The 13571-nt window shown below is 41.6% G+C and overlaps 1 protein-coding gene across 1 annotated transcript in view; it reads right to left on the bottom strand.

The window, feature by feature from the left end:
* Window positions 1-13571, bottom strand: part of BLM (BLM RecQ like helicase) — a 23646-nt gene extending 10075 nt beyond the window's left edge. Inside the window, exons 1-13 of the mRNA XM_068958447.1 lie at window positions 13453-13571; window positions 11203-11915; window positions 9774-9969; window positions 9186-9301; window positions 7884-8016; window positions 6152-6906; window positions 5625-5801; window positions 5026-5144; window positions 3412-3525; window positions 2539-2637; window positions 2290-2438; window positions 1291-1397; window positions 363-523 (exon numbers count right to left, since the gene is read on the bottom strand). Of these exons, the coding sequence (XP_068814548.1) occupies window positions 363-523; window positions 1291-1397; window positions 2290-2438; window positions 2539-2637; window positions 3412-3525; window positions 5026-5144; window positions 5625-5801; window positions 6152-6906; window positions 7884-8016; window positions 9186-9301; window positions 9774-9969; window positions 11203-11915; window positions 13453-13550 (2937 nt within the window). The 5' untranslated portion in view covers window positions 13551-13571. The remainder of the gene's footprint in view (window positions 1-362; window positions 524-1290; window positions 1398-2289; window positions 2439-2538; window positions 2638-3411; window positions 3526-5025; window positions 5145-5624; window positions 5802-6151; window positions 6907-7883; window positions 8017-9185; window positions 9302-9773; window positions 9970-11202; window positions 11916-13452) is intronic.

The following is a 13571-nucleotide window of genomic DNA, read 5'->3' as shown; positions in this document are numbered from 1 at the left end:
AGAGTACAAAATAGCAAAAATATCCCTGCTTCTTTCAGAAGAGCTATCCAAGACAAATTGAAAACTCAGAATTCTAGAGGCTCAATATAAATTTCAGCAGCATGCCTACAGCTGTTGCAGAAGCCTCACACAGCTTGTTTTCTTCCTCCCTGAGTGTCGTAACTCAGTGCAGTCCTGCAGCTTATTGGAAATTTTTTACAAGCCAAAATAACGCTTACGTTTTGACAGATCTGACCGGTTATTTCATATTGCATCTAGTTTGGCAAAAACGTTACAAGTCTTTGTTTTCATTTACTAGGTTAAGAGGGATAAGAGTACTCTAAGTTCAGTGCATTTTTTTTTTCCATTTGCTTTTCTGTTACCTGGCATCCTTCTTGATTAATCCACTTTTTTTGTACAAGATCTCTGTTGGAGTCAGTGAGGCCAGCGTGATAAGCAAGTGCAGCAAGACCCTCCTTCTGCAGAATGGCAGCTGTTGTGTCACATTCATGCCGTGAAAGGCAATAAATTATCCCAGAGTCATCTGCCAATATAAAAAAGATTTGTGCTTTCTTCCCTTTCACTCGGCTTTAAACAAATACATTTACTCCGATAAGGAGAGGTTGGTGAGAGCAACGGAACAACTGTTCGTAAAGAGACATTGGTCTTATTAACACTAGATGTTGTTGTTAATTTCTCCCCACTCGACTCCATGTGTTTTCGTGGGGCGAGATCAAGAGAAGATTTCCTGCTCAGTACTATGCAGTCTGAGGATTTAAACTCCATAAATGAAGATCGACATGAATAGAGCGCTAGAGCAGTTTAGCAAATGATGCACTGGGTTACAGCAACGAAGAAGCTACAAAGGGAATTTGTTGTAGTCGATTCCCAGCAGCCGGAGCCGCACGATTCCACGAGAGCCTAAACGGACAGGAGTCGATGGAGATGTCTTCAAGAGGAACCACAGCTAAGCAGGCCAGCAGAATTAAACAATCAAAACCTTACGGATATTAGATGACCTTTATACTCTGAAGACGTGACTCTGAAGGATCTGACGACTCCAGAAAGATTACTCAAGAGTATTACCATAATCTCCTTTTTCATCTTGAGATCCTAACTTTAGGATGTTTGTAAATCTGAATCCCAATATCAGCAATATAATTCCGTCTCAAATTTGTTCTTCTAAACATATTAGCAGTTTCAAGAAGGCATAAGTTTGGGGGGGTTTCACAGTATTTATAAAAGCTTTTCCTGCCTTAAAAAGTAGTTGACAAAAACGTATACAAGCACGCTATGTTGCTCAGTACTCACATGGATGGTGTTTTCTGATCCATTCTAAGCAATCCATTGCCACCTTTTTTGGCTTCTTGGGCAGTACATCGTATTTCAAGTTATGCCTGTTGAAGCTCATTGTAAACCTAAAACATGATATTTGCATGATTTTAAAACTGACATGCTTGTCAGTTTTAAGGTACAACAGTCCTTTCAACAAGCTCAGAACTGACTGGAACATCTCAAATTCAAGCAACTACTATTTGTTCTGTGCGTTTACAAAGGAATTATTGTTCCACTTTGACCCACTGAGATTCATTTCACACAGACTTTGGATCTGAAATTACTTCATCAGCTGAAATATCCCTGCATTTTTCCTATGGCTGTGGAAAAAAAAGAAAACTACATGGCAGTATGCAAGTCATGAAGGAAGAAACGCCTGTAAATCTAGCAAGCACACAGTGATTTGCCTCCCTTTCATTTTCCTTTTTATGTATTTGCATCCGCATCAAACTTTTCAAATTTGCAGAATACTGTCGCCTCCTCTATCTTCTACCCTGAAATATATTTCTAAAATAAAAAATTTATAACCAAATAGAAGCGTTTTACTTTTCATCATATACAATGAAAACACTACAACACAATCCAGATCCCAATGGTATCTTCATTTCCTGTTACTTCCAATGTTAACTAAGAAACACACCTCCAGCTTTTGGAGTTTTCCAGCGTTCTCATGAAAAGCACCCTAAAATACAACTTTCACATCTTGTCAGTGACAGACAAAATTTCAAGATGATATTTTCTTTTAAAGAGTTTCTCAAGGAAGAGGTTTTTTTTTTTACAAGTTTTTTTCCTCTCAACGTAGTATTTTGCATTGGAGGCACGTTAAATTCCACGCATACACTCTCATTAAATCAGATACAACTACAAAAATATTTCCGATGAATCTTTATGCTTTTCTTTCTTCCCTAAATTTTCCATTCCAAAGATGCTCTACAATTCATACAAATTGTTTCATGAAACTGTCGAACAACTTACACTTGTGGTTTTAGCATCTCAAGCTGATTCTGAATATCTTTTTGTACTCGAGGATTAGCAGTGGCAGTAAGAGCCATCATAGGAACAGACTGAAACTTCTTGCGGAGCATATTCAGACGTTTGTAGTCTTTTCGAAAATCATGACCCCACTAGTTTAAAAACAAAAATTTAAGTATCACTGAGTAAGATGCTCCAATTACATTTTTTGCCTTAAAAAAAAAAAAAAAAAAAAAAAAAAAACACGTTTACCTGACTGACACAGTGAGCCTCATCAATGACAAAACGTGATAGTAGTTTCCTGTCATACAGGTTTTCCAGGGCAGACATCAGTCGGCCACTTGCACAAACCTAGGTACACGTTCAATAGCGGCATAAAGAAAAAAAAAGGCACAGCGTGACCCTAACTAAGAACACAGAAGCAATTGTTCTCTACAGCAAAGTTACTTTTGACTACATAGTAAAGCTTGAGAGCATAGAGATGATGGTAATCAGCCTCATTTCAATGGACAGTAAAGCAGCTGATGTGGTAATGCCATAAGATTCCAGGATCAGCTATGCAAAGGTCCTACCTGAGTAAATTAAAATGACTTATATGTCACAAAAGACAGGGAAAGACTGCTGAAGACAGCAATGTAATCAGCACATTAAACAGTCCCCTTTTACAAAGCGCTTGTGAAATAATATTTGTTTTTAAAAGGCAGCATATAATTAATTACAAGACAGTCCTTTGATATTCACCTATTACCTTGGTAGTTAGGTATTTTTCCCCCCATAATATCTTATTCAGCGTAGTCTAAATTCTAACAGCTACTCCACAGCAATTAGCTCCTAAGATGTACTAGGATATATTGAAAAGGATGGGCATGAGGTTTTGTTTTAAGATTCTAAATTTTGCAGACTTTACAGTCCACTTTCATTCTTTTTATTTGTTTTTTTCTTTGACTGAAATTAGTTGCATCTGTACAGAGTCTTGCTGAATTCTCTGTGTTTACTTCACTTTTTTTTTTTTTTTTTTTTTTGCTAGAAGCCTACTGTGCGAGTTCAATTTTTTTCTCCTCAACCCTTTACAGCAATCTTCCTCTTGTTGCCTCCATTGCTTTAAAATTCAAATTAAGTACAAACCTTCTCAGGGGTGACATACAGAAGTTTTATTACAGGATCTTTCTTTGACAACTGCATATATATTTTTGAAGCATCAGCATCTGTTCTATCACCAGTCAGGTATGTTGCAGCAATCTACACAATACAAAAAGGTATTAACTTTTAACGTGTGCTAAACGTAGAAATCTCTCTGATATATAGTCCTACATCTAGTTACAAACCAGATGAAAAGCATACGCATTTACTATCAGCAGTGAAGACTATAAAAAGAAGCACTGAAAATGTTAATTACAGATAACGTTTAAACCTCCAGCATACTGTAGGCATGGCAGAATTTTTCTATTGATAAAGCCAAGAGACTATAAACCAAATTCTATTCTTCTGCTCCCAATTTTACCGATAGACCAATTGCCGATGCAGGGGAGTCATCTATTTTCTTTGTACTCTTTCCAAGAAAGAAAACAGAAGTGATGCTTGTTTATTGCTCAATACGCTACAAGGTTTAGATAGAATTCAGAAAGCAAACAGAGGTCTTAAGATAAGGAGCTAAGCTTCCAGGAAGCACAAAGATCACAATAAATACCCTCAATAACAGTGCCCACAGGCATGCAGTAATTTTGTGTCAGAAGAATTGAATATAACTCAGAGCAGCAATTTAGTATTAAAATTTAAAATATAACTTACTCTTCATGCTGAATAGTAACAAAGGAATTGGATCCTAAGAACACAAATGACATAAGACTAGGCCACTGAATACAATCAACCACAACAACAGAGCCAGTTCTGCCTGCTTGTCTCTTGCTCCCCTTGCAAAAGGTAGCTACAGCTCCACAGAGGGAATTCCTCCAGTGCATGCGAATTCTCAGGAGACTGAGAGTTAGTTTACCTAGCTTTTACAGCCCTGGCATCTCTGCAACGCAAAAAAAAAAAAAAAAAAAAAAAAAAAGCAAAGAGCTTGGCCAAAGCACAGAATTCTGGAGCAGTGGCAGACAACCATTCAGTGGCCACTCTAGTCAGATTATCAGAAACAAACTTGATAAGGTAAGGATTTGTCACAACTTCAAAAAGCCTGCATCACAGTCCCTTTGGTCTCACACCCCAAAACATCCCTGTATTTTTCCTCTGAAACGCTTTATCTACCTTTGTTGATGAAAGAGACACTTCACTGAAGCAAAAGCAGTTCATAAACAGAGAACTTCAGGAGCATATACCTTTTGCACTTGCTCTTCTTTCCTCTGGGTACTATTTTTTCCAGAAACGCTTAGTATCCCCAGAACCTTCCGAAGGCATTAAAAATTCCTAACTTTTTTTTTTTTTTTGGAGCCAGATCACTCCTATTTAGGTACCTAAATATAACTCTCAGAAGCTAAGAATCAGGCACGTGTATTTGAAACCTAAATTCCAGCAACGAATACACGTACACATCAATACATTTAGCAGTCAGACTATCAATAATTTCTAGCTCATCTCATTTAGATCTTCCTAGATAACTTGAATAGGCCATGCCTTTAACAGCGTCCAACTAATTAATTCTTGTAGTTCATATTTGAGAGACGTGAAATTCATTATAAACATTGCAGATTGCTAATCCGCTGACTCGTAGTTTAACTGATTAAATAAGCTGTTTGAACTTACATCTAAAGTATTCAGTTTCTGAACTTGATCAATTATCAGCGACCTCAATGGAGAGATAACAATAGTGACTCCAGTAGAAACGCATGCTGGTAGCTGGTAGCACAAACTTTTACCACCACCTGTAAGGATTAAACAGAACGCAACATATATTAGATCTTTATCTAATATGGGATAGATCTAATATGGGATTAGATCTTTATCTAATGGGAAAGAGAGGCAGGGACGGAAAAGCAGTGGAAAGAGAGTCCTGTTTCTTAGCGCTCATTTCACAGCACTTCCAGGATCATTAAAAACAATTATTCATAAAAGTTTATTTTGATATCTGTAGGTTACAGAAGAGTTATCAAGCGAAATATTATGGAAGGCACACATTTAATCACCATTCATTCAAAATACCATATGCACCACAGTGCATACAAAATTCCAGAAGTCTTGCATCCACAAAATTCAAGCAACACAATATAACACCACCTCCATAAAGGCACAGAGAGAGAAAAAGTTTCTTGTAGGCCTGGCAAAAGGAGCTTCAGTTCTTCACTTCTCAAACGTGTGCCAGGCCTCAAAAAAACTCCAGCTGCATGACACTTGTAGATACATACCAGTGGGCATTAAGATGAAACAGTCTTCACCCAGAAGAGCAGCATTGATGGCCTCCAGCTGGTTTATCCGGAAATAGTGCAAACCAAACTTCTTGTGAAATATATTCATCATTTCTTCAGAATGGGAAAATTTAATACCCCTGAAACGTTCTAGTGCTGGATTAACAACGAGTGGATCTAGTAGACAAAGAAAATGTACTTAAAGTAAGTTACAACATCAAGTTGCAGTGTATCTCCTTACAACATAAAACTACTTCAGCGTAAAGGATTGCTTAGCCACCACTTTAACTCTTCAACTTTTTTAGCCACCACTTTAACTCTTCAACTTTTTAAACTCAAATAATGAGCTACTAATAAAAATTGTATGTACTCATAATTTAAGACTGGCTAACATGCAGATTTTCATTATATGCAAATCTCAGATTTTCTGAAACAAACTTCTTGCCCATTATTGTATAAAATGCATAGTTTAATTTTAAAATAAATTAATAAAGGATACGACAGTACTCCTAGTTAGCATGATTTACCTGAAGAGTTTTTAGCTGCCATCAAGAAGCTTGATTTTGGAACAGTGGGATTTGACACAAGAGCAGATCCTTTGGCTGTTGAAATTATCTTTGAGAATAGCGACTTAGCGGGTGGCCCTTCCCTGACTGGCTGATACAATGGCGTAGATGGCTTTTCAGGGGCCGAAACATTCATTGAATTCTCCCAACTCTCATCAAAATCATCAATATCAAAATGTTCAAGATCAAAATCTGTATCCTTTATATCTACGCTGTCTTCTACATTAATGCCAGCAGGAGCTTTGTTTGGAACTTTCAAAGCCGTGCTTGTAATAGGCCTCTCAGGCAGACGCCAGTTTCCACTGTTTCTCGTCACTGCATTTTCACACCAGCTACTGCTGAAAGATGTCTCAGAACAAAGGCTGAGCGAAGTTCTTCCTTCCACATTTACCTTGGAAGAGGAAAGTTCTGTAGTTTCTGGACGGGTGATATCCCAAACAGTTTGTTTTGAAGCATAAGAGGTATTCAAGGTATCACATGCTTGAAATTTTTTGGTAGAAAAGTTGCTTGAATTAACAGTCCCAGAAGGCACTGATGAAAGTTTTGCGGATTTTGGCGAGATTCCATTAGAACTTAAACTACAATTAGGGCCAGAACAAACAGGAGTATCATGATCTGTACGAGTGTCCTGTCCCATACATGGCTTCCCCGTTCTAGCAAAAACAATGTTTATGCTACTTTTGTTCAAACTGATAGAATCAGCTAACAATTTTCTCCTGGGAGGGACAGAAAGGGAAGGAAGAAGGAAAATAAACACGTCACTCACAAGCAACGATAAACCAAATTTTACAGTATACATTAAACATTTTTGTCTCTTTTCCCTCTTCAAAATACTAGCATTTGGCTACTAGGTTGTATTTTCTGGGGAACAGAGAATAACACCAGAATTTATCTGACTAAAAGAATCAGAAAACGACTATATGTTCTCTGCAGCTTTTAAAACATAAGAATCTCTAATAGCAAAGAACTTACGCAGGCAAGGCAGAGCATGGAAAGTTTTTAAAGGCACAGAACTTAAAGAATTAAAAATACGCACGAACTAAATTACTTTTTCATGTGCTTTCTAAAGACTACAGCTGACTACTGTAACAAGAGCAAACAGGAAATAGGATAAGTTAATTTTACAGAGAACTTTTTTTAAAAAAAAAAGGACATGGTCCCAGTCCAATAAAAAGACAAAACAAAATCCCAAATCTTAATAATTTCTCTATGTATTGTATCATTAGTTTATACAGAATTTAAAGAAGCAGACTGCGGAAGCAACATTCAAAACTGAAAAGTGACATTTATGTGGATATTAGGAGTATTATAATCAGCGATAACAAGTCTCAGAGGGAACAATAAATTAATCCCTCAAGTTATAAGAAATCAGGGGGAACCCTAGAGTGGAGGACAGATTATACCATATCACCCTGCTTCTTTGGAAGCATTTGGTACTAGCTACCTTCCAGAAGGGAATATTCAGGACTTCCTGTGCCTCAGCTTGAAGGTAGAATTGGAATCTTTCTTCAACTCTTTTGGCAGAATACCGATAGTTTCAGCACGTTTTTGGATTTTTTTTAATTAAAATTTCATTTGGAGAGTAATTTTAAGTTTTTACAAATCGTTCTGTACCTTCTTTTCAGTGCGATGGAGACACCTACAGGCACGCTACTGCTTCATACAAAACTAAAGGCTGTTTATTAAAACGTACCTGAGATCTCTCTGCTGAAGAAGTTCTTTTGCACATGACAGATACTTAAGCTCATGAATTGGAATGGCATCTACCAATTTACAAATATCATCCATGACACTGTAGAGTTGTTGTTCCAAATGCAAGCCTTCATCTGCAAAATGTAGCGGATTTCAGCATACAGTACTACTAACTTTTATTAGATCACAGTAGTGAGGTGATCTCAATCTATCTCTCAAAATACAGAGTAAATTGCAATACATAAGTCTAAATTTTCTTTCAATATATTTTAAAACTAAAAGGCTATTAGCATATAGAAATTGGTTTTGCGTGTGCAAATTCAGTTAGGCTACATATTTTTGTCCTTGCCTTTGTCCTATACCCATCTGTATATAATTTCCAAACCATTTAATAGTTTTTTTCAGATTTATTACCAAAACACACTCAGATTTATATGTTCGACTTACCCCAAATTACCTCTCCCCTAAAATACAACACATTTTAACAACACATTATGTTGCAATTCTACTCTATTTCAAATTTGGTGCCACTGCAAACTATCCAGATTTTTGACAATGAATTGCACTGTACCTCAAACTGCTAACCAGGAGCACGGCTCCTCACGCTAAATTCCGACCTCTGCTACACTTGCCTAACTCTGACTTATCGCGGTGGTAGGAATATTGCCTCTTGCAACAAGCTAACATCCAAATTGATCAAAAATTTGTTACATGTATACTAAAGAAATGGATTGATCTCTGCAACAGCATATTCTTTATAACACTACTCTGGGCATTCATAAGCACAAATTTTAAATGATACTGTAGACAACAGTACATCTTCTATATAATTGAAAGCAAAGTCTGAATTTGCAGTCTTAAACCATAGTTCACACCTACACTTAGTAACTTTTCATTCCGCAAGTCAAACTCAGATATATTTTGGTTCAGTAGCTCCCAAAGTCAGTACCTGTAGGAATCAAATGGAAGAACTGCAAACAGCTCAAACTTATAGTGAACTTTGTGTTATAGCTGACTTCAGGAACTGAAAGGGAAGTTCTGAAAGGGAAGCCTGTTACATATCCTGTATGGTACTGACAATCCAGGAATCAGAATCAGACGCCGCTTTTGAATCAACATGATGTATATCCAAGTTAAATAGTAAGGCAACATCTGAAAATTCTGTACAAGACTTAATCCTCTGCTTCCTTGTCCTGATCATCGTTAGCTAATGCTCTCAAATTACAAAGAACACTTAGGAGAAAAAGTAGTTTTATATCATTCCCAAAACCTGAGACATAAAACGTCAAAACATTTCAGATACCTGCATCCTCAGTACTGGTTTCAGCAATAGGCTGCTTTGTGGCAATCTTCTCAGGCTCAGACTCAACGCTAGTAGTTGTTAATCTTCCACCAGTAGGAGAGTCTTTGAAAATATTGCTAATATTAAAAGGAAAAGTCATTAGAATATGGGTATCTATAAATCAAACCATTTCCATAAGAGACATTTCTCTTTTAAAATAACAGCATTTAAGGCACGTGTAATAGATCAACAAACAAATTTCTCAAAAGGCAGTTAAAATCCAAGTAAGTAGCTGAGCGGAGTTAGTCACTCCTCCTGTGCGCCATCTTGTAGAGGCTTGTTTCATTAAACGTTCCCCCCCACACACACACACAAAAGGAAAAACAACCGCACTTATTCTGAAGCAAAGGCCACCTTAAACTTTGGCCATAAAAAAATGTATTTTATCAGACATTAACAGCTGCCAACTGCTAACCTGCAAAGCAAAAGTCATGGTCCATCAACTCAATCAGTAATTTTTCAACAAGCACTAGTTCTTACGTCTGTTTTGGTAGGGATTTTAAAATCATTCCAACTGATATACAGTTTTATCAGCGAACTTTGTTTTACCTAATGTTTTTTATGGAAGGTGAGAAGGAAGGCAACTCTGCCTCTGGGGAGGGTGGAACGATATCGCAGTAATCTTCATCTTCAAACTCAGCGCTGGCAAATGGCTCATTGCCAGTTTTATCCAGTTCTGGCTGGATGTTCTTCTCACCGTTGCTTAGCTTCTGGCTTTCACCATTCTTGTTTTTAACATCAGCAGCTGAAAGAAGTGTATTAATATTGCTGGGCAACACTGTAAACTCATTCTGGAATAAACAAATTGCAATCAAATAGCAGAATACTACCCAAATTTCAAAATAGTAGCTTAATGCGGTTTCTGAAATTTAAAGGGCAAGGATATAGTTACTACTCCCCTTTTCTCCTCCTTCAAAAAAACCCCCCAAGCAAATAAGAGAACAAAAAGAACAAACAAGCACAAAACCTTCTAAGCGTAAAGCTTATATAGCTTGCCTGTAATTACCTTTCCCTGATAGAAGAGAAAAAAATAGCTTCTTCACATTTTTTTGAGGTTTATTTTCCTATGAGAAATTTTATAGGAAACTATTGTTATATTAAATACTAAGTTACATTAAGAAGAGCGTAGCTACAACACTAAAAAGCCTCACTTAAGCAGCACGGTCCCTATACTGGGATTAGAACACAAACCTAGATATATAGCATCTTGTGAGGCAAGTCCTACTAAATAAGGCTAATATCATTAACCTATTTTGATTTATTTCACAGAAATAGGAAAAAAAAGTTACAGGATAGCCTTAAGAAGAAAAAGGCATGGATTTCAGAAATCCTTTCCCGTGTTCCCCATTTAGTGTAACAACTGTGTTAGAGAATATTGTTCAGTATCATTCAGTTGTATAAACACCTATTAACACAAGTAACAAACAAAAGTTTCCAAAACTTAACAAGTAAGACATAAAAAGCTAAGTGGAACACAGCTGCCAAGAAAGCATTCTGGTTGATGTTTTTGAACTTTCCAGTCATAATCTATTTTTACATGACTATAAATGTCTTTTTGTTGTTTAATATTTCTCATCGTTACATTTAGGCGTAAGATATTTTAGGTCTTACTTGCACGAATTGCAGAAGTGCTACTCTTTCTATAACATCCCTATAGATTATTGTTATTTATTTTTGGAATGTCTTACGGAAAGTCTTGCAACTCCAACAGCACCGCCCAAGACTGCTACTGCAACTACTTCTGCCACAGAGAAAGCGCTTCACTACGAGCTCCTGTACATTGGCAAATGGTGTTTACTGAAGCAAAATCCACGTACCAAAGACCGCTTTTCAGATACGAGAGCGCAACTCCCTCTGATTTCACTAAGAGCTACGTAAAGTCTACGTTTCTGAAAAATCAAGTCCTCAACGAGCAAACACGAATGTATTTTCTCCTAGTTCAACAGTACTTTAAAAGTACTTTAAAATAAATTATTACCTGCATCAGCTTCTTCCCTTTCATCGTGTGAAATCACTTCTGCAGATAAACTCTCTTGAAGATCCTCACCTGCAGTCTTGCTACGGTTGCAGGGAACTTCATCCCCAAGACAAATCAAAGACCCCTGAGATGAGCACTGTTGCTCATCATCAGGAGATGTTTCATTATGCTCAGAAGTGCTACGCTTTAGAGGTGCCGTGTCATTCGTCACGGTCCCAGGTGACCTCAGTAGCTTGTTCACAGAGGAGTGCGATCTCTGAGGATCCTTGCCACTTGTCTGACTTTTGGGGGATAAAATTGGTCTGGAATACTTCTTATCAATTCCTGATAAATCAAAGTCATCTATATCGTCCCACTCATCTTCTACGGTAATAACAGAATCGGCCAAACGACTGAGGTCGGTTCCCTGCGAGGAGGCACAGCCGGTCCTCCTTCCAGACGTAGGTACATCTTTCAAAACTTGCTGGAGACACTCCAAGGAATCTGCAAGCGCCTGGCTTGCGCAGGACGCCTTTAACTCCTGTCCACTGGATGCCTTTGGAAAGAAGTCTTGGATTTTTATCTTCTTATCCTTGAACGCAGGAAGGGATGAAAAGGGTTTGCTCAGTGAAGTATTAACATCCTTATCCTTCAGCGCTGAAACGCTCGGTGCGCCGAGGCACTCTCCGGATGGCGCACTGGCTGGCAAGGCTCTTTTCTTGAATGTAAAACCTCTGGAAAGAAGAGGTCATTTTGTTAGTTTCTTCAGCGTATCCATGCTCCTGGGAATTGAATGTATTTTCCATTTAAAGCCACAAAAACCATAACCAGGCAGGAGAGCAGCAGCACCGCAGCGGGGAGGCCGCGCCTGCTACGGATCGGGACCGAGACCAGGAGAGAGACCAACAGTGTTGAGGTCAGGCCAGGACACAGGACGGGACCGGACAGGGCCAGGATGGAACCAGAGCCAGGGCCTGGAGCAGGGACTGGGACCAAGGCCGGGACCGGACTGGACTGGGCCAGGGACTGGGACTAGATCAGAGCCAGGGCCTGGAGCAGGGCCCAGGGACAGGGACAGGGATTGAGGCTGGGACGGAACCGGGCCAGGGACTGGGGCCGGGACCGAGACTGGACCAGAACCAGGGCCTGGAGCAGGGCCCGGGACCAGGGACTGGGATGGAGGCTGGGACCGAACCGGGCCAGGGACTGGGGCCGGGACCAGGGACTGGACCAGAACCAGGGGCTGGACCAGGGCCCGGGACCAGGGACTGGGATGGAGGCTGGGACGGAACCGGGCCAGGGACTGGGGCCGGGACCAGGGACTGGACCAGAACCAGGGGCTGGACCAGGGCTCGGGACCAGGGACTGGGATGGAGGCTGGGACCGAACCGGGCCAGGGACTGGGGCCGGGACCGAGACTGGACCAGAACCAGGGGCTGGAGCAGGGCTCAGGACCAGGGACTGGGATGGAGGCTGGGATGGAACCGGGCCAGGGACTGGGGCCGGGGCCAGGGACTGGACCAGAACCAGGGGCTGGACCAGGGCTCGGGACCAGGGACTGGGATGGAGGCTGGGACCGAACCGGGCCAGGGACTGGGGCCGGGACCGAGACTGGACCAGAACCAGGGGCTGGAGCAGGGTTCAGGACCAGGGACTGGGATGGAGGCTGGGATGGAACCGGGCCAGGGACTGGGGCCGGGGCCAGGGACTGGACCAGAACCAGGGGCTGGACCAGGGCTCAGGACCAGGGACTGGGATGGAGGCTGGGACCGAACCGGGCCAGGGACTGGGGCCAGGACCAGGGACTGGACCAGAACCAGGGGCTGGACCAGGGCTCAGGACCAGGGACTGGGATGGAGGCTGGGATGGAACCGGGCCAGGGACTGGGGCCGGGACCGAGACTGGACGAGAATCAGGGGCCGGAGCAGGGCCCGGGACCAGGGACTGGGATCAAGGCCGGGACCGAACCGGGCCAGAACCGGGACCGGACCAGAGCCAGGATCTGGAGCAAGACTTAGGACCAGGGACCGGGATTGAGACCGAGGGCCGGGACCGGACCAGAGCCCAGGACCGGAGACTGGGATGGAGGCCGGGACCGAACCGGGCCAGAGACTGGGGCGGGGCCCAGGACCGAACCAGAGGCAGGGCCCGGGCCGGGACCAGGGACCCGCCGCCGTTCGCGCGCTCTCCCGGCCGCCTCCCGCCCCGCCGGGGAAGGCGGTACCTCAGGACGGGGGGGGGGGGGAGGGAGGGGGGGGGGAAGACACTCACGCGGGCCGGTGGCGCGCGGCGGGCGGCGCGTGGAGGCCGCCGCGGGCCGAGTGGAGCCGCAGCTGCTCGCGCAGGTTGTTCTGGGGCACGGCGGCCATGGCGCCCCACTCCGCCCCGCC

This window comes from Struthio camelus, chromosome 12 (assembly GCF_040807025.1).
Source record: "Struthio camelus isolate bStrCam1 chromosome 12, bStrCam1.hap1, whole genome shotgun sequence".
NCBI classification, from domain to species: Eukaryota; Metazoa; Chordata; class Aves; order Struthioniformes; family Struthionidae; genus Struthio; species Struthio camelus.
Note: the sequence above shows the minus strand (reverse complement) of the source record. Positions and strands in the feature narration are given on the sequence as shown.